This window comes from Chlorocebus sabaeus, chromosome 25 (genome assembly GCF_047675955.1).
Source record: "Chlorocebus sabaeus isolate Y175 chromosome 25, mChlSab1.0.hap1, whole genome shotgun sequence".
NCBI lineage: Eukaryota > Metazoa > Chordata > Mammalia > Primates > Cercopithecidae > Chlorocebus > Chlorocebus sabaeus.
Genome location: NC_132928.1, coordinates 33,216,266 through 33,238,160, shown reverse-complemented (window position 1 = coordinate 33,238,160; position 21,895 = coordinate 33,216,266). Strand labels below are relative to the sequence as shown.

Below are 21,895 nucleotides of genomic sequence, written 5' to 3'. Positions count from 1 at the left end.
ATATGAATGGACAAAGGAATTACTCTCTAAAGAGCAAAATCAAGGTTTCATTAAGGAACTTTACATATTTCTTTGGAGGTTTCTCAATTCATGTGCCACAGGACATGCTATGGACTAATGACTACTGTGCATTTTCTTCTTCTGTTTTCCAAAAGCTATTATTTTATTAGAGCTTTCCTCCTCTACTATTGTGTATCTATATGGGGTAGTGGTCCTGGGAACACCTAGAAAATTTATTAATGTGTATATTGCTAGATTATTAGGAGCCACATCTAGATCTGACTCTCCATTTTTCAGATATCCTGAACTTTGAGCTGCATATGGCATTTGATGAAACTTGGATTATTTGTCGTAGGGAATGGATGAGTGTTTTCTCATTTATTCCCTATGTCAAATACTCCAAGTTTTAGTGGTGCTATATAAATGCCATTCTAAAAAGAAAGAAAGAGAAAGTGGATACTGGGGGAGAGAGTAGTTTTAGCCATGGTTCAAGCCTTTAGGCACCCAAGTAACCATGTACAACATTATGTATAATGTTGTTTATATAGATAAACAACATTATATATGTAATTAACATATATAACAGCAATATAACATAATTTAATATATAATATATAATAAATTTATATATTATATATAAACTATATTATATATAATATATAAAAACTACATTATATATATAATATATAAACAACATTATATATATATATATATAATGTTATGTATGGTTACTTGGGTGCCTAAAGACTTGAACCATGGCTAAAATTACTGTCTCCCCCAGTACTCATTTTCTCTTTCTTTCTTTTTAGTAATAGAGACTCTTATTTCCCCTCACCCCACTTCTATATTTTACTTGGATTCATGGCTGCTCTGGTAGAAGTTACATATCTCAGTTTCCCTTTTATATAGATATGGCCACATTACCAGGGTTTGTCTGATGGGACAATGTGCAGAAATGTACAGACTCTGGATTACTTTTTGTATACAAAACTACTTTTCCTAACCTGTTTTCTTCTTGTTGGTGAGACAACATATGTGACAAAGGCACAGCTTTGATTATACAGAGAAAGATACCTCTTTATCAAATATAAATCTGTCATTTTTTTTCCTTCTAGCTTTTAATTCCCCTCCTTTGTTGAAGAAAGTGTTTCCTATTCAAAAATTACATGTGGCAGGGCGTGGTGGTTCATGCCTGAAATCCCAGAACTTTGGGAGCGCGAGGCGGGCACATCATCTGAGGTTAGAAGTTTGAGATCAATCTGGCTAACATGGCAAAACCCAGTCTCTATCAAAAATACAAAAAAATTAGCTAGGTGTGGTGGTGCATGCCTGTAATAACAGCTACTCGGGAGGCTGAGGCAGGAGAATTGCTTGAACTTGGGAGGTAGTGGCTACAGTGAGCCAAGATCGTGCCACTACACTCCAGCCTGGGTAACAGAGTGAGACTTTCTCTCTCTCTCTCTGTATATATGGAGAGAGAGAATAAAATACAATATATACATATATGCATCTTATCTTGTATTTTCTTCTCATCCATTAAAGGTTTTTTATTCTGACTTAGATCTTTCTTCACTATTGCTTGATAAGACATAAGCACATGAGATCAAGTGATCAAGTGGTATCACCAGTGAGTGTTCCAGGCCATGGGCAAATTTCTTAATCCCTAGGCCTAACTGGCCTTATATCTAAAATGTGAATTACAGTAGTGTTTACCTCATAGAATTGTCTGAGGAAAGAAACAGAAAATGAGTATAAAATGCTAATCAGGGCTGGGCGTGGTGGCTCATGCTGTAATCCCAGCACTTTGGGAGGCCAAGGCGGGCAGATCGCAAGGTCAGGAGTTCAAGATCATCCTGCCTAACGTAGTGAAACTCCATCTCTAGTAAAAATACAAAAAAAATTAGCCGGGTGTGGTGGTGGGCGCCTGTAGTCCCAGCTACTCGGGAGGCTGAGGCAAGAGAATGGTGTGAATCCGGGAGGTGAAGCTTGCAGTGAGCTGAGATCGTGCCACTGCACTCCAGCCTGGGCGACAGAGCGAGACTCCGTCTCAAAAAAAAAAAAAAAAAAAAAAAGCTAATCAGAATTCTAAACAAATATTATGGATCATCACAATCCTGTGTTATTAAAATAAAAAGACGATTTCAGTACTATCTTGAAACAAATGCCAACAGTATATTTTTTAAATGTAAGTGGCAAAACAATATAGCATAATTCCATTGTTATGCAATTAAAACATGGTCTCACTTTTGTAAAAACCCTGAATTCTGCAAGAATGCTCATGTGTATGCCTGTATGTGTTTCTGGATATGCATAGAAAATAGCGTGTAAAGATAAACATCAAACTGTCAATAGAAACTACCTCAACAGGTGGGAAAGTTTTAGAAGCATATGACTTTCAAAATAGTAGTATTATGTGAGATGCTTGATTTCTTCTTTGTTATTCTAATTTCTGTCATTTTCAGTTTAAAAGCTTCTAAAATAAAAAATTACAATTGTGATGCAAATTTATTGATAGATAAGAATGCAAATTGTCTTCAAGTTCCTTTTACCTTTTGAAAAATAAAATTGATAATTACTTTAAAACAAGTCAGAATATTCTTAAAAGTCTACATCACCTTATATTCTGAGCTCTTGTGTGATTTAAAGTACTAGAAACCTCTTCCATGCAGTTGCTAGGTAACAGCTCTTTGGAAAACAGTAAATAGTGGAAAGTGCAGTAAACCAATCTAGTGCTGGGTTTTAATTTACGGAAATCAAATATCCTTTGGAAAATGGCTTTTAAACAGAAAAAAATGAACTAGGGTGAATTTTAAAATCTAAATGTTAGTCATTTTTATTTTATGGGGAAAAAGTTTATTAAATAGACCAACTGATTAAATTGCATTATAAAATCTTTCCCATATCCTTTGCTTATTAGATTCTGTTTACAAGCAAGAGTGGGTTTATTGCTACAAAAAAATGTATCTTTTTCTTATACAAGAATAGATAATATCTTGCAATCAAGTGAGTTTTATTTTGATCCTGTTACTTTAATCAATAAAATAACCACTCGTGTGTGTGTGTGCGCGCGCGCGCATATGAACACGTTAGAAACTTTACCAATTCAAAGATTGTGACGCATTCAACCACTAAATGGCTAAGAATAGATTTAAGTAAATCTTTAAAAGTCACTTACTTTCACCAGATCTAAATATAAGAATGCTTATTAAATGCATAGAATCTAATCCAATTTGAGATTTGCAATTCTCTGTAAAACAGATTTATTTCGTTTCAATAATACAAGTAAAAAGCATGTTTCTGTTTTTCCAATTGCTTCAATACTTATTTTAGTACAATAAATATAATCTTTTTTGATGTTTCAAGCTATTAAATGCTCAAAAGGGGGTCAAATTTCCTCCATCTAGTGCAAAACAGTTTTAATTTCATTAACCTCCTTTTCTTTTATACCTTTCACAAACACACAGCAGTCTTAATAATTTTTGAAAAATTATTTTCCTCAGAATTCCAATTTGTTTAGGTTCTAACCAAGAGTATTCTTTATCAGCTTCTGATAGTATAAAAGATACTTACTGAAGATTCTTTTTAGTAATAAAATAATAATACCAATAATATTTCTGCCTTCATGCTAAGTGATTGATATATATATAAAATTAAACCTCACAAAAGTTCTATGATACATATTGTGTAAAGTAGTTTTCAGATAAGCAATCAGATACTCAGAACAGTGAAGTATCTTGCCTAAATTTATTACTTATTAAATTCAAACTATCTACAAAGAACTCCACAAAAGCTATACAACTCTAAAATTGATTAACTGGCACTTAAAATAGGTAACATAATGTAACAGTGTTTCCTTCTCTAGAAACCACTTAAAGATTACCACTTGCTACCAGATGAACAAATGGCTGGAGCAGCCATTACACTGAACTGATGACAGAAAATACAACCACCGAGCTCCCCAAACACCTATCGTGTAATAGTGAAGTTTGAGGGAACGTAGGCAAGTTTGCCCTTGAGATCAGTTTCATTCCTTTTCAACCACAAAACACAATATTGTAGCTGAACTGAAATCATTTGAGTGACTGATTCAAAAATATTTTGGAAGATCTCTAGAAGATTTATTAGTAGCAAATAAATACTGCAATAAATGGTAAAAAGAAAATAAATGCATATGTGTTAAGAGGATATAAGGATACTTTGCCTGCTTTGAGGAAATGAAAAAAGCATCACTTAAGAAATGATGTTTAACTAATTTTTTTTGTTTGTTTTTTTGAGATGGAGTGTCACTCTGTCGCCCAGGCTGGAGTGCAGTGGCGTGATCTCGGCGCACTGCAAGCTCCACCGCCCCCTGGGTTCACGCCATTTTCCTGCCTCAGCCTCCTGAGTAGCTGGGACTACAGGTGCCCGCCACCATGCCCAGCTAATTTTTTTTTTTCTGTATTTTTAGTAGAGACAGGGTTTCACCGTGTTAGCCAGGATGGTCTCGATCTCCTGACCTCGTGATCTGCCCGCCTCGGCCTCCCAAAGTGCTGGGATTACAGACATAAGCCACTGCGCCCGGCCTTTTTAACCAAATATTTTAAGGATAATTAAGAAAAGTTGTTTGAAAGGCAAAGAAAGCATGCAGAATTTCTTAAAAATAAAATTGGAGGGGTAGGAAGAAACGGAAATGTTTATAGAAATATATTAACAAAGAAAGAAATCTGAAGATTAAGGAAGAAAAAATATTGCTGAGGTTGCTGATAGGGTATGAGGTAATGGGGCACTCAGCAAATATATGGAAAGGAAATCCTTCAATTATAATAGGAAAAAGCAGGAAGCAATAAGTGAACATAAATTAACATTTGGAAAATAAGTTGCAAAATTTAAGGAAATTTTCATGTATTGGCTTCCCATATCTCTGTGTATTAGAAAATGAGATAGATCTGAAATAGTAATTACAAGAGCAAGAGAATAGTTTGATTAAAAGAAAAAAACAAAAAACCACAACGTTAAGGGCCGCTTTGAGCTGCCTGAACATGAGTTTATGATGACACAAATCTGACCCACTGGGTGTTATTGTTTTTCCAGGAGTGCCAGTCAAGGAGTAAAGAAAAAGGATCAATGTACATGGAATTTTGTTTGTTTGCATGCGTGTTTATTTTTGATCAAAAGCTATGGGGAAAAAAATGAAAAACAAAGGAAGTCAGAACACTGACATGAGGCTGACTGAATGAAATGGCAGACTACAGAGTTCAGGCTCCTTAAAGAGAGAAAAAGAGAAGAAATGGAATTGAGGCACGGGAAGACTAGACTGATGATGCGATGAAATAATGGTTCTTAAGCTATTTGTGATGAAGGGCCGGTTTTCTTTTTCTTTTTAATTGTAAAATAAAAAGAAAGAATGGGTTGTAACCCATTGCAAGCACACGGGCAGCTCATGCCATATGTGATTAACCTATGATTTTGAGAAAGACCAAATTAGTCTATATGCTTAGTAGTCTGTATGCTTTCCAAAGAGACAGTCCACTAATTATGCATTTGGATGTCATGGCAATGTCAAATCGCTAGCAAAATTTCTAAAATGCTGCTCGCAATTGCTGCGTTAATCTTGTTGTAGCTTGATAAAAGTATGTGGAATGAAACTGGTCTTTGGACCACACTTTGAATAGCACTGCATTAGAAGAGTTGATGAGGTGGAAGGAGAGTGTTTATAGCACTGGGTGATTGAAAAAGCAAAATGGAAAGAAGATTGAATTTGGGTACTTTATGGGCTGAATAGTATAAATAAGATAGGAATCACTATGAGTGATGACAGGGTCCAAGTATATCTTCTATTATATATCATTTTTACTGTAACTCTCAGGAAATTCTTGTCATTAAATCAAAAAAGAAACTTTTGAATCAAGCATTCTATGAAGACTAAAATGTAACCCCAGAACTTGCAGAAATGCAACATGAAGTTGGAAAATGTATTCGGTGTTGCCCTGTGCTTGATTTAAAGAATCATTGAATTTGGAGTCACAAGGCATGAGTCTGAATCCCTCGCCTGTAAGTATGTTAAGTCTTTGGCCAGCTATACTTGGTATCAAATTAGATAAAAATGCATAGTTATTTTTATCAATCACAAAAAGCCGTAATTCTTATGTAGTTAACAATACTGTATTTTATACTTGAAATGTGCTGAAAGTAGACCTTTAATATTCTAACCACACACATGAAAAAGGGAACTATGTGAGGTGATGGATGTGCTAACTAACTTGATTGTGTAAATAAGTTCATAATACATATGTATATCAAATCATCACATTGTACACCTTGAATTTATGCAATTTTATTTATCAAATATACCACAATAAAGCAGGAAGAAACTAAAGCTGTTAACTTCAATTGAAGTGACTCAGGAAAGCATACAGTAAGCTATATAGCCCCATAACAAGTAAAGTTTTGTTTAATAACAATAAATAATACATAGAAATATGCATTTATGTGAGCCCACCCATACTCTTCCCTTACCAATGAGGAAAGATGCTAAAGTTTGCCTGATCCTCCCAGACAAACAACAACCCACAGCCAAATGTATGATTGTAACGTATAATCTCACGCCTGAAATCCTAGCACTTTGGGAGGCCAAGGTGGGCGGATCACTTGAGGTCAGGAGTTCAAAACCAGCTTGGCTATCATGGTGAAAGCCCACTTCTACTAAAAATAAAAAAAAAAAAAATTAGCTGGGCATGGTGATTCATGCCTGTAATCCCAGCTACTTGGGAGGCTGAGGCAGGAGAATCTCTTGAACCTGGGAGGCGGAAGTTGCAGTGAGCTGAGATCGTGCCACTACACTCCAGCCTGCAGCCTGGGTGACAGAGTGAGACTCCTACTTAAAAAAAAAAAAAAAGAAAGAAAAAGAAAAGAAAAAACAATATGTTACAACAGTTTTTTTGGCAAACATTACTCTGGACAAAACTGTAAAAAATAAAATAAAATAAAATAAATTAAATCATCCCTCGAATTAGGCATTTAGAACCCACTTTTTGGCCACTGGTTATCTTTTGGAAGTCTCCCCTAACAACCTAATCTTCATTCCTTCTTCCTCCAAAATGTCTATTCTTATAGAATAAGAGATTGAAAGACATTCAGACAGACAGACAAATAAGTCGATGCTACTATCAACTAGATAGTCACCTAATAATCTGAATAAAGTAACGTATTAAAAAGATTGAAATTTCAGTTTCACCAAGAGGAACATGCACTTTAAAAGGAATTCTTAATGCAAAGTGAGCTTTATTTTATGAGACACTTGAGCCAAATGCTTTGTCTTGTTGGGGTCCTTACCTACTCTGAATTGCCCTTCTTCAACATCACCAACATCAACCACCCCAAAACAGCCCACGCAACTCTTCTATACTATGTTCACATCAGCAGATTCCAAAAATAAAATGACTTTGACATTCCAATCATGTACTATCCACACACTATTTTTGACCTGTACAGCACGTTAATGTACTGAATACTGTAGGCAATTGTGACACAATGGTGAGCATTTGTGTAACTAAACATGTCTAAACATAGAAAAAGGTATGGTATTACAATCTATGGAACCACCACTGTATATGCAGTATATTGTTGACTGAGACGTTGTTATGCAGCACATGACTGTATATAAAAAACCAAATTGCTACTAATTTCAGAATATAAAAAAATCCCTATAACTGATGGAAAAACAGCCAAACAGAAAATAAGGTCACTGGAATAAATTTTATATACAAATGCAAAAATTAGACAAAAAACACAAGAATGTACAACTCTGTGTAATAAATAAAGATTGAAAATTAAAATGAAGAATTAAAGGCAATACCTCACATCTGTTAAAAGCACACATTCTGGAGACAGAGAATGTGGATTCAAGTCCTGTCTCAACCATTTAGTATGGCACCATTTTGGCATTAAAATATATATATATATATATGGATATGGATCTGTTTCCTCATCTGTAAAATTGTAATAATAAAATAATCTGTCTGTGGTAGCCAGCCTCCAGGACTTCCCCAAATAACTCTTACATGCTGGTATTCATGCCTGTACTGTTCCTTCGTACACAGCAGGCTAGGGCTGAACCATATAACCATTAGGGTATTGCAGAATAACAAAGTTTGACATCTAAGGCTATGCCATAAAAGGCATTGTGGCTTTGCCTTGCTCTCTCTTGAATCACCTGCCCTGGGAAAAGCCAGCTGCCACATCATGCGGAGGTTCAAACAGCCCAGAGGAAAGGTCTACATGTAAGAAACCAAGATCTCCTGCCAACAGCCAGCACCAACTTGGGAGCCATGTAAGTAAACCACTTTGAAAACAGATATTCTACCCAAGTCAAGCCTTCAAATACCTGCAGTTATTTGATAATTGCAACTACCCTAAATAACCTACATCTTCATTGTAACATCATAAATATCCAGATTATTACTTCTCCCAAATTCCTGACCCACAGAAACTGAGATAACAAATTTACATTGTTATTTATGTCACAAAGTTTTGGGGTAGTTATGCAGCAATATATAACCAATATACTAGCTTATGAAATTGTAATGAGAATTGAGTTAATCTATAAGTAGTGCCTTAGAACAGTAGCACTTGCACAGGAAGTACTACATGTGTTGACCACCACTATTATTACAATAATTATTGTAGTTCTTATGTTATTTTTCTTTCTACCAAAGGGCAAAAGTTAATATTGCCCATTTGTTCAAGGGCAAGTTATTTATTTCTGGAGAGCAAATTGGCATTGTGTATTAAAAACTATAAAAGTACAAATACCAATTAACCTAGAAATTCCACTAATCATATTCACCTTGCCAATATTTACAAATAGCTACCACTTTTTAAGTTGCTTTATTTCTCATTCCTTATTTGAAGCAGAGCTAGCATTCTCAAGAAGGATATAACTATTGGTAGATTTATCAATTTAGTCCTTATGATTGATTATACAGAATAGCTTGATGGCTTAAATGAGAATTTGGCATGAATAAAAGTGGCTTTATGAAAATATTAAATTAGATTGATCATGAGTTATAAAATGTAGCAATAGACTAACACATATTCATAAATTTATATATATTTTGCTAACAGTAACAATGATATTTTACTTCATGTAAAAGGAGTATTATAGTCTACATAAACATAAACTATAGTTATAATTAGGTGAATAACAGTTTCACTGCTTAGATATAACCATTCACAAATTTTATCGTGGTATTAACTATGCTTGATTATTTGGATTTTGTTAGAAAAATGAGAATACGTAAAAATCTGTAAGTAAATTGAAAATAATCATCTTCCACAAACCCATCTTCTACCTAGTACTATATATTTCTTTATAAAGTGAATTATAAAGTTATTCCTAATTTTATCTCTACCTTTTTTCCAATCCCAGTTCTTACTATCCTCTATCTTGGTGCAGTCATATTAAGTATTTTCAGTTCCTGTTAATTCACCACACCATTTTCTACCTTGGTTTCTTACTGTATGGCAACATTCAGGAATCATTCATATCTGCATTCATTTAAATATAACTAACCCATTCCTGTGTCAGTGTATAACTTACATGTCCCTTTGCCAAAATTCATCTCTCATATCTGTATATCCACCCTATTTTAAGCTTTCCTTGATGCTTGCATTTTTTTTCCCTCAGGAGCCATCTAAGTACTTTCTTGCTCAAACCATCTTTCCCACTAGAATGTAAGCTTCAAGAGGGCATGAGAGCTTCAGTCACATGATACTAAGAATCCTTTTAATGTTTGGCATTCTGTGTGTGTAATGGTATTGCTTTCCAATCTTCATTTTGCTTATGATTAGTGATATTGACAATCTTTTCATATGCTTAGTGGTCATTGGTATGTCTGTCCTTGTGTGTGTATAAAATGTCCGTTCAATTCTGCTACCTATATTTATTGGTTTGTTTGGACTCTTAACATTGAATTGTAAGAGTTCTTTATATATGTTTGGATTCAAACTTTACTCAGATATATTCACCAAGAATATTTTCATCCCAGTCTGGGGCTCATCATTCTTTGAAATTGTCTTGTGAAGTGCGGAAGGTTTAATTTTGATGACAGCCAATTTTTCTTTTTTTTTTTCCTCTTATGACTTGTGGTTTTTGTGTGTCCTAGCTAAGAAATATTTGTCTGTCAAGACTGTGAAAACATTCCTCTATGTTTTATTTTAGATATTTTGTAGTCTCACTTTTTACATTTAAGTGTATAATTTGTTTCAACTTAATATTCAGTGTGTGATGTGAGGTAAGGCTCACACCAGAAGGATATAAAGTTGATCCTGAACTATCTATTGAAGATTATCACCCCTCCAAGGTAATTAACTTGGCATCATCATTGAAAATGTAGAAGTTGATCTACTTCTGGGTTGTATTCTGTTCCATTGATCTATTTTTCTATCATTATGATAATTCCATGCTGTCTTTAATACTTTAGTATTACAATAAAGCTTCAAAACAGAGGTACTACAGATATTCTGACATGAATATTCTTTTTCATAGTTATGATTATCATTTATTTATTTATTTATTTATTTATTTTTGAGACGGGGTCTTGCTCTGTTACCCAGGCTGGAGTGCAGTGGCCAGATCTCAGCTCACTGCAAGTTCCGCCTCCTGGGTCTATGCCATTCTCCTGCCTCAGCCTCCCGAGTAGCTGGGACTACAGGTGCACGCCACCTCGCCTGGCTAGTTTTTTTGTATTTTTTTGGTAGAGACGGGGTTTCACCGTGTTAGCCAGGCTGGTCTTGATCTCCTGACCTTGTGATCCACCCGTCTCGGCCTCCCAAAGTGCTGGGATTACAAGCTTGAGCCACCGCGCCCGGCCCATTTCTTTATATTTTTATATTATTTAAAATAAGTTTATTAATATTTCAAAGTGCCAGGTATAATTTCAGTTGAAATATGTATTGAATCTATAGGTTAATTTGGATATAATTAACATGTTAAAATATTGAATCTTTTAACCCTTGAAATAAACTTCATTCTCAGCTTATTTAGCTCTTTAAAAATTTCTCTCAGCAATGTTTATAGTTTCTTTATATGAGACTTGCACATATTTTATTAAGTTCTACCATATCTATTTAATACTTTTGAAGAATTTTAAAGGTTATATTTAATTTAAATTCCTAAATTATCTTTACAAGCATAGAAAAATAAAATTGATTTCTGTATGAGGAAAATCATTTTGATGTTCCTAACTCATTCATTAGTACTACTAGCTTTATTATAGATTAATTACCATTTTTAAAGAAATGTTCACTTAGTTTATGAATAAAGCTATTTTTACTATTTCCTTTCTAACGTGTACACTAACATTTCTATAATTTGCCTTATTGCACAGGTTAGGACCTTCAGTACAGTGTGAATAGAAGTATAGCACATAGCTTTGACGTTTCAATATTAGAGTTTAGTACTCAGCCTATAAGCATCAAGTATAACAAAAATATGATGTTGCTTTTCTTCTATTTCCAGTATGCACAAATTTTTGTCAGAAACATTACTGATTTTTAAAATGCTGTTGTTGCAACTGTTGATATGATCATATAGCTTATTTTCCTCTTTAATGTATTAATATGGTGAACTGCTCTGATTTTAAATGTTATATGACTGCTGTAGCCTTGGGATAAACCCAACGAGGTAACAGTATGTTCTTTCTGTATGTTACTGAATTGGATTTGCTACTGATTTGTTGGAAGATTTTTGCATCTGTGTTCATAAAACCTAACAGCTTGTGATTTTCTTTTCTCACGATGTTTTTGGCTTTGGCCTAATCAAATAATGCTGGCCTTACAAAATCAGTATAAATTTTTTTCTCCTTTCCTTTATTTTCTGGATATAAGGTTGTACAGAACAGGCTTTATTTCTACCTTAATCACAGTTGGAATTTCCCATTTATTGATATGTGTAATCATTTCAATTTGATACTGGCCAACGTGAATGTTACTTTATACAAATGTTTAAAATGGGGTGCTTCATTTTGGTAGAATTAGTTTGATATCTTGAAGGCCTGCTGGATTTTTAAGCTTTCAAGGGCAGTGTTAGTAGACAAAATTCTAAGGAATCAAACCTCAAATGAGATTATAGATGAAGTGGATATCTTCATTGCAGACTGGTGAGACCTTGGCCAGGGAAGCTACATAACCCATCCCAGGAATCCTGACCCACAGAAACACAGATAATAGGTTTGTTTCATTGTAAACTGAAAAGTTAGTGGTAAGCTTTTATTACTGAAAACTGATACTGTTCTATTTAGAGTACCCTTTACTCTGGGGCTAAGTCAACCTTACTAGCAAACCATGTATCTCATAAGACTTCAAATGCCCTGCTGATCGCCAAGGTCATTCTACTATGTCTGCTCAGAGTGTGAATATCTCCCCACCCTATTTGAGCACTGGGAATTGTTCTACTTATGATTCTTTGGTTTTTTTTAGACTGGCTTTTAGAGTTTCATTTTGTACATGTGTGACCTAATACTCAGAAAAAAACTACAAGGAGCTGTTTTTAGATTTCTGGTGTTCTTTTTCTGTGTCACTCTCTACTCTAGAATTTTTTTTTTTTTCCATAACATGATGGAACATTACTTGTGTGCTTGCAAACTATTTCATTTATTTTGGCATACTTTTTATTTTGCTAGGTTATATCATCACATTTTTAAGTGGATCTTTTAAATCATATATTCTCTATAGTACAGTAATTAGATGCTATGTGTCAAGCACTGTACAATCACTGAACATATAAGACACTTAAACTCATATTCTGGTGCTAAATAGACATTGAAATGACTATAAATCAATTAGTTCAGCACTGTAACAGAATTCATATTAAATGTGAACATATATGAAAAAGTGAGAGTAGCAAAGATAAAATGATCTTCTCAATCTCCCTTAGTTGCTGCAGTCAGCTGACTTTAAAGTCTACAGAAAATATATGAAACGTTTTATGAGTATGTTCTCACTCTCCATTTCCATTATGATAGCTCTCTCTGTATCTCTCACTTGGACAACTATAATAGCTTCCTAAATAATCACTCCTATAAGGTTCTTTTTGTCCTCCTCACTGCACTCAACATTTCCCCTAGAGTTATTTTTTTTATCTAGTTAAAATGTTATGTCTTTACCTAATACTTGCATTATTCTCACATTACTTCTCCAACAAAATCTTAGTAAAATTTAATTCACAATCACATGTACACACACGGATGCATACGCATTTGTGTGTGTGTGTATGCACAATATGAAGTTCCAAGGCAAGGTGATTTGAGGCAATGACAGTTTTAACATCCCATTATAAGAACTGTCATCTCCACTTGCTGACCATCCTACTGTTAAGATCTCATTCATTCTTTTAAAAAAAAAAAAATGTTAGGAGATTCTTTTCAAAGCAAAACCAATTACTTCTGGGATGGGGAAACTAAATCCTGAAAACCTTAACTATCTATTGTAGGTCTATGAGATTGACTAAATTCATCAAGCAGTATACAGTGAGACTAGAGCATAACTGGAATCATTGGTTTGATATACATGGAGGTTGTGAAGGGCAGGAAAGGGGGGTTGTAAGGCTTCCATTAAAGCTCTTTGTAGTAAGGATAAGCAGTGAGGGGTATTCTTGGGAAGTATACAAAAGTGCATTGACTTTTTTAAAAGGTGACAGGTAAAGGCAATGAGAAAAGCTGCCACTGGAATTAACATTTATTACATCGAGTTCATCATTATGTCACTAGTGCCTAGAACAACACATTGATCACAGCACAACTCTAGAAAATGCTCTAAAGAAGTATTCAAGAGTGAAAGAGAGCATACCTGGTCTTTTTCATAAGACATTTGTATCAAGGAAATACTTGGCAGACTAAATATCATAGGCCTAGGATATGATAGAGTATGTCTGGCACTTTCTAAAAAAATAAGCGTTATTTTACTCTGGTACTCAGAACCAAGAAATTGGGTCATTGAAAATATACAACTATAAAAAACATTAATAGAGAGAAACAAAAAGATTATTTTAGTTAATTAAAGTCATAAGTGGCCCACAAGATAATGGCTTGAAATACCTAATGTCCAGTGTCAGTTTAATCAAATGTCAAGGAAAATAAACAGGAAAAATGGCTTGGACATCTTTTGCAATATTTAAATTTTTAAATTTTCACTTAAAAATAATCAATACCAATGTTAATTTCTTGTTTTGATTAAATGGACAATGGTTACATATACCACATTAACATTAGGAGAAGCTGTGGGATGTAGAGGGCACATAGAACTCTTCGTACTATCTATACTGCTTTTCCATAAATCTAAAACTATTTCATAAAAATGTTTAAAAAGAAATAAAAAAAGTAGTAAAAATAAAATTTTGATTTAATACTGAATTTTAAAATACAGATTTAAGGAAAATCTGAGGGACAATTGATAACATTTGCATATAAACTGGATTCATAAAATTATTATTGACCATTTTAGGGGTAAAAATTTTAGCATTGTTATGTAGCAGAATTTCCTTATTCTTAAGAGAGCTCTGCTGAAATAAAAATACGTGTGTATTTGTGTATGCGTACAAAGAGAAGATTAGTCAAAAGTGGCAAAATGTTCACAGTTTTTGAATGTAGATGGAGAGAATACTCTTTTTTTTTAATTGTATAACTGTTTTAAACAGTGTAAGTTTGATTTTTTGAAAGTAAAAAATAGTGAGGAATGGCATAAAAAGTTAAAGATTCTCCAGACAGTGCTGGGTTTGAACATGGCCTTATGTTAAGTGGTTTCTGATGATCTCCACAATAATAAAAAAAGTCAAAGAGAAAAGGTTTCCATCCAAAAATTTGAGAATTTTCAAAGGTTTAATGTTTTATATTTTGAAAATATAACAACTCTAAGCATTATGTTCTTAAGTAGGTTGTAAAAATGAAGTTTAAAATGATGTCTATGTGGGTGTTATATGGGAAATGAAGAAATCATTCAGCATGAAAAACTCACACTTTACCATTTGGTGAAAGTCAAGCCTGAACATCCATATGTTATTTAGAAACAGCTAAGATGATTTCCAATATTTATATTGCTTGGAAATATTTTCCCACTCTCTTTCTTGGGTAGGAAAAAGTGATGCATTGGAATATCTAGTGATTTAGTACAAAATAGATGATGGCTAAGCTGAGGAAAACCTTCATTTTGTGGTCAAATCATTTCTCCAAGATATGTGCATATATGTGTGTGCACTTTAAATATTATTATTTTTATAATGGGAATCAAGCTCTATGAAAGACACATGTTTAAACAATATTGTCTATGACATTGCTAAAAATACATTTACTTCTGCTTGGACTTTTAACTTCTTATTGCAATTAAAAATGTTTTTAATTGTTAGAAGAACTAACTCCTACTGTTCTAGTATAATGATACATTCTTCTAGCCAGGTTTGAATTGTGAAGTACAAAGTATTTCATTCAGTCAACACTTCACTGTTGAGATATGGTTCTATTTTTCATGAACAATTTGCAATCAAATTCTGTTATATATGAAATACCATAAGCAAAGCATGGAAAATAGCTCAAGGGTAGCCTTTGGACTGAAAAAGAAGCATGGAAAATAAATAATTCACACTTTCATTCACTCCTTTGTTTTTACATTCTTTACTCCTACTTGTGGGTGAAAATTTGCCAATTTGATTTTTATTTCTTCTCATATCTGTTCAAATGAAGTGGGAGATTTTCGTAGGACTGAACAGTTGAAACAAAGTTGGATAAGGAACCTAAGATAACTGAATATTCACAGATGACATAACACTTTATTAGGAAGATAGAGATACTGTGTTTATCTAAATTTAGCTATTAATTTACTCTTAAAACATAATTCACCTCCCACTGATTTTCTGAGTAACTTCATCTGACTAGGAGACAAACAGCAAACTTCATTTAGCTGAAATTGATTAATTGGAAAGCACGGTTTATTTTTAAAGTTCATTCAAGGTTTTTCAATGAAGAAGTTATCTTCCTAGTAAAGTACATATTTTTTCTTTTATGGTTTGGAGTGTGTGCATGTGTGTGTATGTGTATGTGTGTCTGTGCATGCATTAAATGATTGGGAAATGCACAGTAGAGAAGAAAATACGAAGTTGATTTCAGTCTGATTAAATGTTGAGCTACAGAAACATGTCTGATAACTAAACTTCCCCATAATATTGTGCCCTTTAATCTTGGTTTTGCAACTGAGGAGGGGAATTTACGAAAGGCTCCACAACATGGAGGCATAAGGTTTCCCCAGGTGATTATAGATCAGATATATGACCATAGAGAAGTGAATTGCTGCACCCACAAGAGTTTGACAGAGAATACAAGATGTTACAAAAACACATTTTTGTATTAGTCATGTCTATGGCACGCTGCCATTGCCTCTGTCATATGTTTCAGTACCAATTGCCACTTCCAACAAAAATATTATATTGGTAAAAAAAAGTCTCTCACTGGAAAAAAAAAAGATTTGACATAACCAAAGTTATACTACCATCTGACTGTTGAACCATAAAAGGTGACACAAATTATTCACAAGAAAGAATCTTTAAAAAATAATGATATGGGGAAAGGGTATTGGCATTGTGTCCTGGTAAAAGAAAACGAGTTTAGGCTGACAATGGAGGTATGAAGATGGAGCTGCCTGCTGTGATGCACAAACAGCAATCACTGTTGCAAATGTTCTGGGGGACATGAAGTGCAGCAGTAAGCTTACAGATACAACTTGTGAATACCTGGAAAAAGATGAAAAGGGACTCTTTTGAAATAGCCTAAGTGAGAGATGATAATGGTGTAGGGTTGTGATGCCACTGTGGATTAGGTAATATAACCCATAGGACAAGATGTGGGATTGGATGCAGAGAAGGAAAACATGACTCACAGGTTTTTGATTGAGTTCTAAACAGATGGTGCTGGGAATAATGGGTGAGAAATAGGTTTTAGGTCAGAGAAAAATCAATAACTATTTTTCAACATTTTAATTTTAAGAGGGCTGTTAGAAATCTAATAAGAGATATTGACCATGCAGTTCAAGATTCAAAACTGAAGCTCATAGTGGATACTGAAGAAGAGTTTTAATTTTGCAAATTATATAAATAGATGAGTTGCTCTAAGGAAAAGGTGAATAGAAAGAAATAAATTCTTTTTCATTTTCCCTGTAGAGAATTTGATGATACGTGGACAATGACAATTTTATTTCTTGTGTTCCAATGCTTATATCTTTTACCTTTTTCCAGCTTCACTGTCATTTTTATGATTTCCAGAAAAATACTGAATAAAAGTTGTTTTAGTAGACACCTATGTTTGTACCTAAATGACAGCTTTTCAATATGTGATTACTACATATAATTTTTTTCTCTGTTATTTTGAAGATAACTTGTCTTAGGTTAAGAAGTTCTTTGGTCCTAGCTTTCCAATAGCTTTTATTTTATTTTATTTTTTTAAGTTTTAATTGTGAATGAATGTTGACGTCTGTCTCAAATACTTTACTACATTCATTAAAATTGTGATATGGTTATTCTCTTTTGACATAATGATCTATTTCTGGAATAATTTCAACTTGGTGATTATATATTCTTTTATAAATATATTACTGGGTTTGTTTTGCTAAAATATTTTATATGATTTTTCAACTCTGTTAACCAATTAAGTTAGACTCTAAATGTCATTTCCAAAACTATCCTTACTGAGTTTTGTATCAAGGCTATGTTATTCCCATTAAATGAGTTGAGAAGATATCTTATATTTTCTATTCTCTGAGAAAATGTGTGTAAGCTCAGAATTATATCTTTTTGAAATATCTCTTATAAACTGTTTGTAATACATTATGGGAAAGCCCAACTAGTTTTCCTCTAAACAAGTATAATATAAATTTGTCATGAAGATTACAAATAGGCACTCAGGATATAAATTATCCCAGTTGCTTAAATAGGCATCACTTACTGGTGGCTTAAAAATTAAAAAGATACTTCCAAGTATCCTTTTTAGTATTATAATGACATGAAGGAGTTGCTTCGCATATCATCCCCATTTTACAACTTGAAAAACTCGAGCTTAAAGACTTGAAGAAGCTTGAGGTCATGCAGTCAGTACACAGGACAGCAACTACATCACCATGAAATGTCTCACTCCTGAATTTGCAGTTTCAATCGTTATTTTGACAAATTTATTATAAAAAGGACAATTTGCTGAAAGTAAACTTTGCTTATTTTTTAAACAGAAATTATAATCATGATTATATTTCCACAATTTAGGGTAAAACAAAGGAGCTATTTAAATAAATAGAAATGCAAATGTCTCATTTCATATCTTGTGAATATTGAAATCTGTTTACTTCATACATATGAGAGTACAAGGACAGGAATATAATAAATATTGTCAAGAAAATATGATTTAAAATTAAAGTAATTATTATTTTATCACCAATAGTATTAGTTATCTACTGCCACATGACTAGTAACCTCCAAACTTCAGTGACTTAACCACCACTTTATTTCTCAAAATTCTGTGGGTCAGCATGATTCCTTGGGTTGTCTGGTAAGTAATTTGGGAGCTGGACAGGTGAGGTGCTGGTATGGATGAGCCTCACTTTCCAAGTGATTTTTCATTCTTAGAGATGCTAAAATGAGTTTCTTTATATGTAGTCCCTGAGCAATGTTCCCAAAACAGCAAAAGCAGAACCAGTATGGCCTTTTAAGTCTTAGCTTCTGTTGTTACACAGTATAAGTTTTGTTACATTATATTGGTCAAAGCAAATCACAAAGTAAACCCTATATACAAAGATGGGGAAATAGATTTCACCTCTTCATGGTAAAAAGCTGCAAAATCACATGGCAACAGGGCACAGACACATACAGCATGGTTTCTTGAGGGCCATTATTTAAACAATCTCTTACACAAACTAAGTGACAGCTTGATACACTGCCTTTTGAAAGGAAAAGTCAATAATTTTTGACATCATGCTGAGATATAAAATATATGATTTTGTTTTGAGAGCTTCATACATCACTCCAAACTGTTTTTTGTGGCATTTTAATGAAACTAGGATGCCTTCATCTTTACACAATATAAAAAGAGATCCTCTGAAATGTTGTAATCTCAGTCATAAAAGAATGTAGGCACTAATAAAAAGAATTTCGTCAGGTGTCACAGTGAGAAATATTGAGACAAATGGTTGGGATAGAATTTGCAAATAATTCATTCATTTTGATGGTATTATTAAAATAATGATAAAATGAGAATTAGAAAATAGAGTAATGCAAATAGTTTTTTGGTTTTTTTTTTTTTAGCAGTAGACTTTTTCAGCAAAGTTGATCTCTGTGGAAACATACCAATGGCATGCTAAAGAAGGGAGAAAGAACTGAAGCCTGCTCTGAATTTTTGTTAAAATACACTCAAAATCACAAATTGTTTTTCGAAAGTACATATTGTTTTAAGGTCTTGATACAATATCCATTTATGGAACACTTAATATGTTTCAGACATTATTTATTAAATCCTTACTATTAATCCCAATAAAACAGAGACATAATCCTTGTGGCCTTTTAATAGACAGGAAATAAGGCTCAAAATATTAATCTACCTGTCTTAAGTGGTGGCACTCCAATTTAAAGTCATCATTTTAAGATTTTACTTAGTGCTAATGTCATTACTGCCATTCAAAACTTTTGTCATAGCAAGTCATCACCATGTATATTTAAAATTTTTCAAAGATATTTCTTTTCCTAAATAATAGTACAAATAAGATAGCCTGGTTACAAAGGTCTTTTTAATAAGCAATTGGCATTTGATGAATGCTAACGATATAGGTAACAGGTTGTAGATGGAGTACTTTACACATATTTTTCCATTTAATTTCTCAAAGCCTTCTACATAAGAGGCAATGTTATTTTCAAATTTCACTTAAGAAATAGTCTTAGAGAGGCCCTAGAACCTATCATACTGTATAAATCAGAATCTCTATGATCAGTACTTTAGAAATTCTTCCAAAAACATATTAATGTGCAACCAGAGTTGGAAGTTATTACTTTAAATTGTTTGCTATACATTGCCTGGAAAAAAAAAATGATGACATAAATTTGGGGAAGGCTAGAGCAAACTGAATAGCAACCATTTCATAATTTTGTTATCATTACATCAAAATTCCCTAGTATTTACAATTTTTCATTTCAAAGTCATACACTAATAGGTAAGAATTTTAAGATATGTAAACACATTTTCTGAAGGAAATACGTTTTGCTGACACATTGCTAAAATGAATTACAATTTAATGAGTTCTGAAGCTTTAGAAATTTAAGATAGAATATAATATAAAACATGGGGTATTTGTGATTGGGGGAAACATACATGCACATGAATTTACTGCTTAAATCAACATTAGCGTTTGCTTTTATAGAAGCATTTAAGAAAACAAAAGTGCAATTTTGCTGTTCAATTTTCTAACAATTCAAAGTCTAGTCTCACGTGATCTACCATTTTTAAAGCAGTACCTTCAAAAAAATTCACATGCATCTTTTTCTGAAATCTTTTCAAAATCTATTCCCTAAATTAACTCTATTTGAATATACCTGAACACATTTCAATGTATTAGTCTATTGCATGGTCAGCTTATGTGTGTACTAAACAACCAACGATAGCCAAGTATTACCCATCTATATGTAAACCTATGTATAAATGAGTAGATATGGCACTTGAAATTTGTGTCTATATTATGCATAAATCTACTACTGCTAATATATTTAGGCTTATCCAGTACGTTAAGGTACTAAAATCACCAAGTTACATAAAAAATTTAAGACTCAAGCAAAAATGTTACCTTGTAACATATTAAAGTGGATAAATCTTCTCATCTTCTCATATCAAGTAAATTAGTTTTAATAATCATTTTCCGTTCTTTAGAATCTTGAATATTTTAAGTTGTCACTTAGTTCAGAGACTTAACTCTTAAACCACTATAGGAGTTTGAGGAAATTCAATGGATCTCATGCAAGATAAAAACTTACCAGCAAATTTGATGTGAAATTTATTTTCAGGCTTTAATATCTGGACATACAAAGGACAATTTGGAGCAAAATCTTTCACAGCCCATGCTCTCAAAATTGTTTGGTGATCCTGAAGTGATCAAAATAAAAATATCATAAGTTACAACTTTTATAACATATATAGTAAAAATAAGCAATCGGTTTGCTTTGTCACATTCATAGTTAAAACTTATACATAAAAAGTACTGTGAGGACTTGTTAAGGATACCTATTATTTCCATAGAAGAAGGTAGTAATAGCTAATTTAATCATAGCTAATTGCTAGCACTTAGAATATTAGAAAAGATTAAGAGAAAAAATAGCTAGACAGACTTGAAAATAATTTTCCTAGAAAATTCCAGCAGTCAGAAGCTTTCAGACATGTAGCAAAACTAATAATTTGTAATAGGAATTTCCAAGGAGAAATAAAAAACGTAAGTATAATAATAATAATAACATGCTTAGAAAATTACTTTTTTAATAGTAAAGGTAAAAGAATTTTGACTTGTGTGCGCGCGTGTGTGTGTGTGTACCTGTGTGGTATGTTTGAAGACATAAAAAACTCTTAGATAAAATAAAATATATCAAAAAGGTTTTTAAAAAGACATTTAGACTAAGGAAGGGAATCAAAACCATACTTAACACGAACTTCTTTACATAGTAGTCACCCCATAAATTCAATGAATCGAAAAAAATCAAGGAAGATTATTAGAGAAATACGCCACACAGTTAGCTAATACATTTTTGAAAAGGAAGCACAGACATGCTCTAGGGTAGCACTGTCCATATAACAGCCACCAGGCACATAAGGCTATTTAAATTTGAAGTATCTAAACTTAAAGTTAAGAATTTAATTAC

General features: G+C 33.0%; 1 protein-coding gene across 7 annotated transcripts in view; it reads right to left on the bottom strand.

Annotated features, from left to right (window-relative positions):
* KCNT2 (potassium sodium-activated channel subfamily T member 2) overlaps positions 1-21,895 on the bottom strand; it is a 410,159-nt gene that overhangs the window by 164,669 nt on the left and 223,595 nt on the right. For all 7 annotated transcript variants that reach the window (XM_037985779.2, XM_037985780.2, XM_037985781.2 and 4 more), the window contains exon 13: positions 21,020-21,128. In XM_037985779.2, coding sequence (XP_037841707.1) covers positions 21,020-21,128 — 109 coding nt within the window. The remainder of the gene's footprint in view (positions 1-21,019; positions 21,129-21,895) is intronic.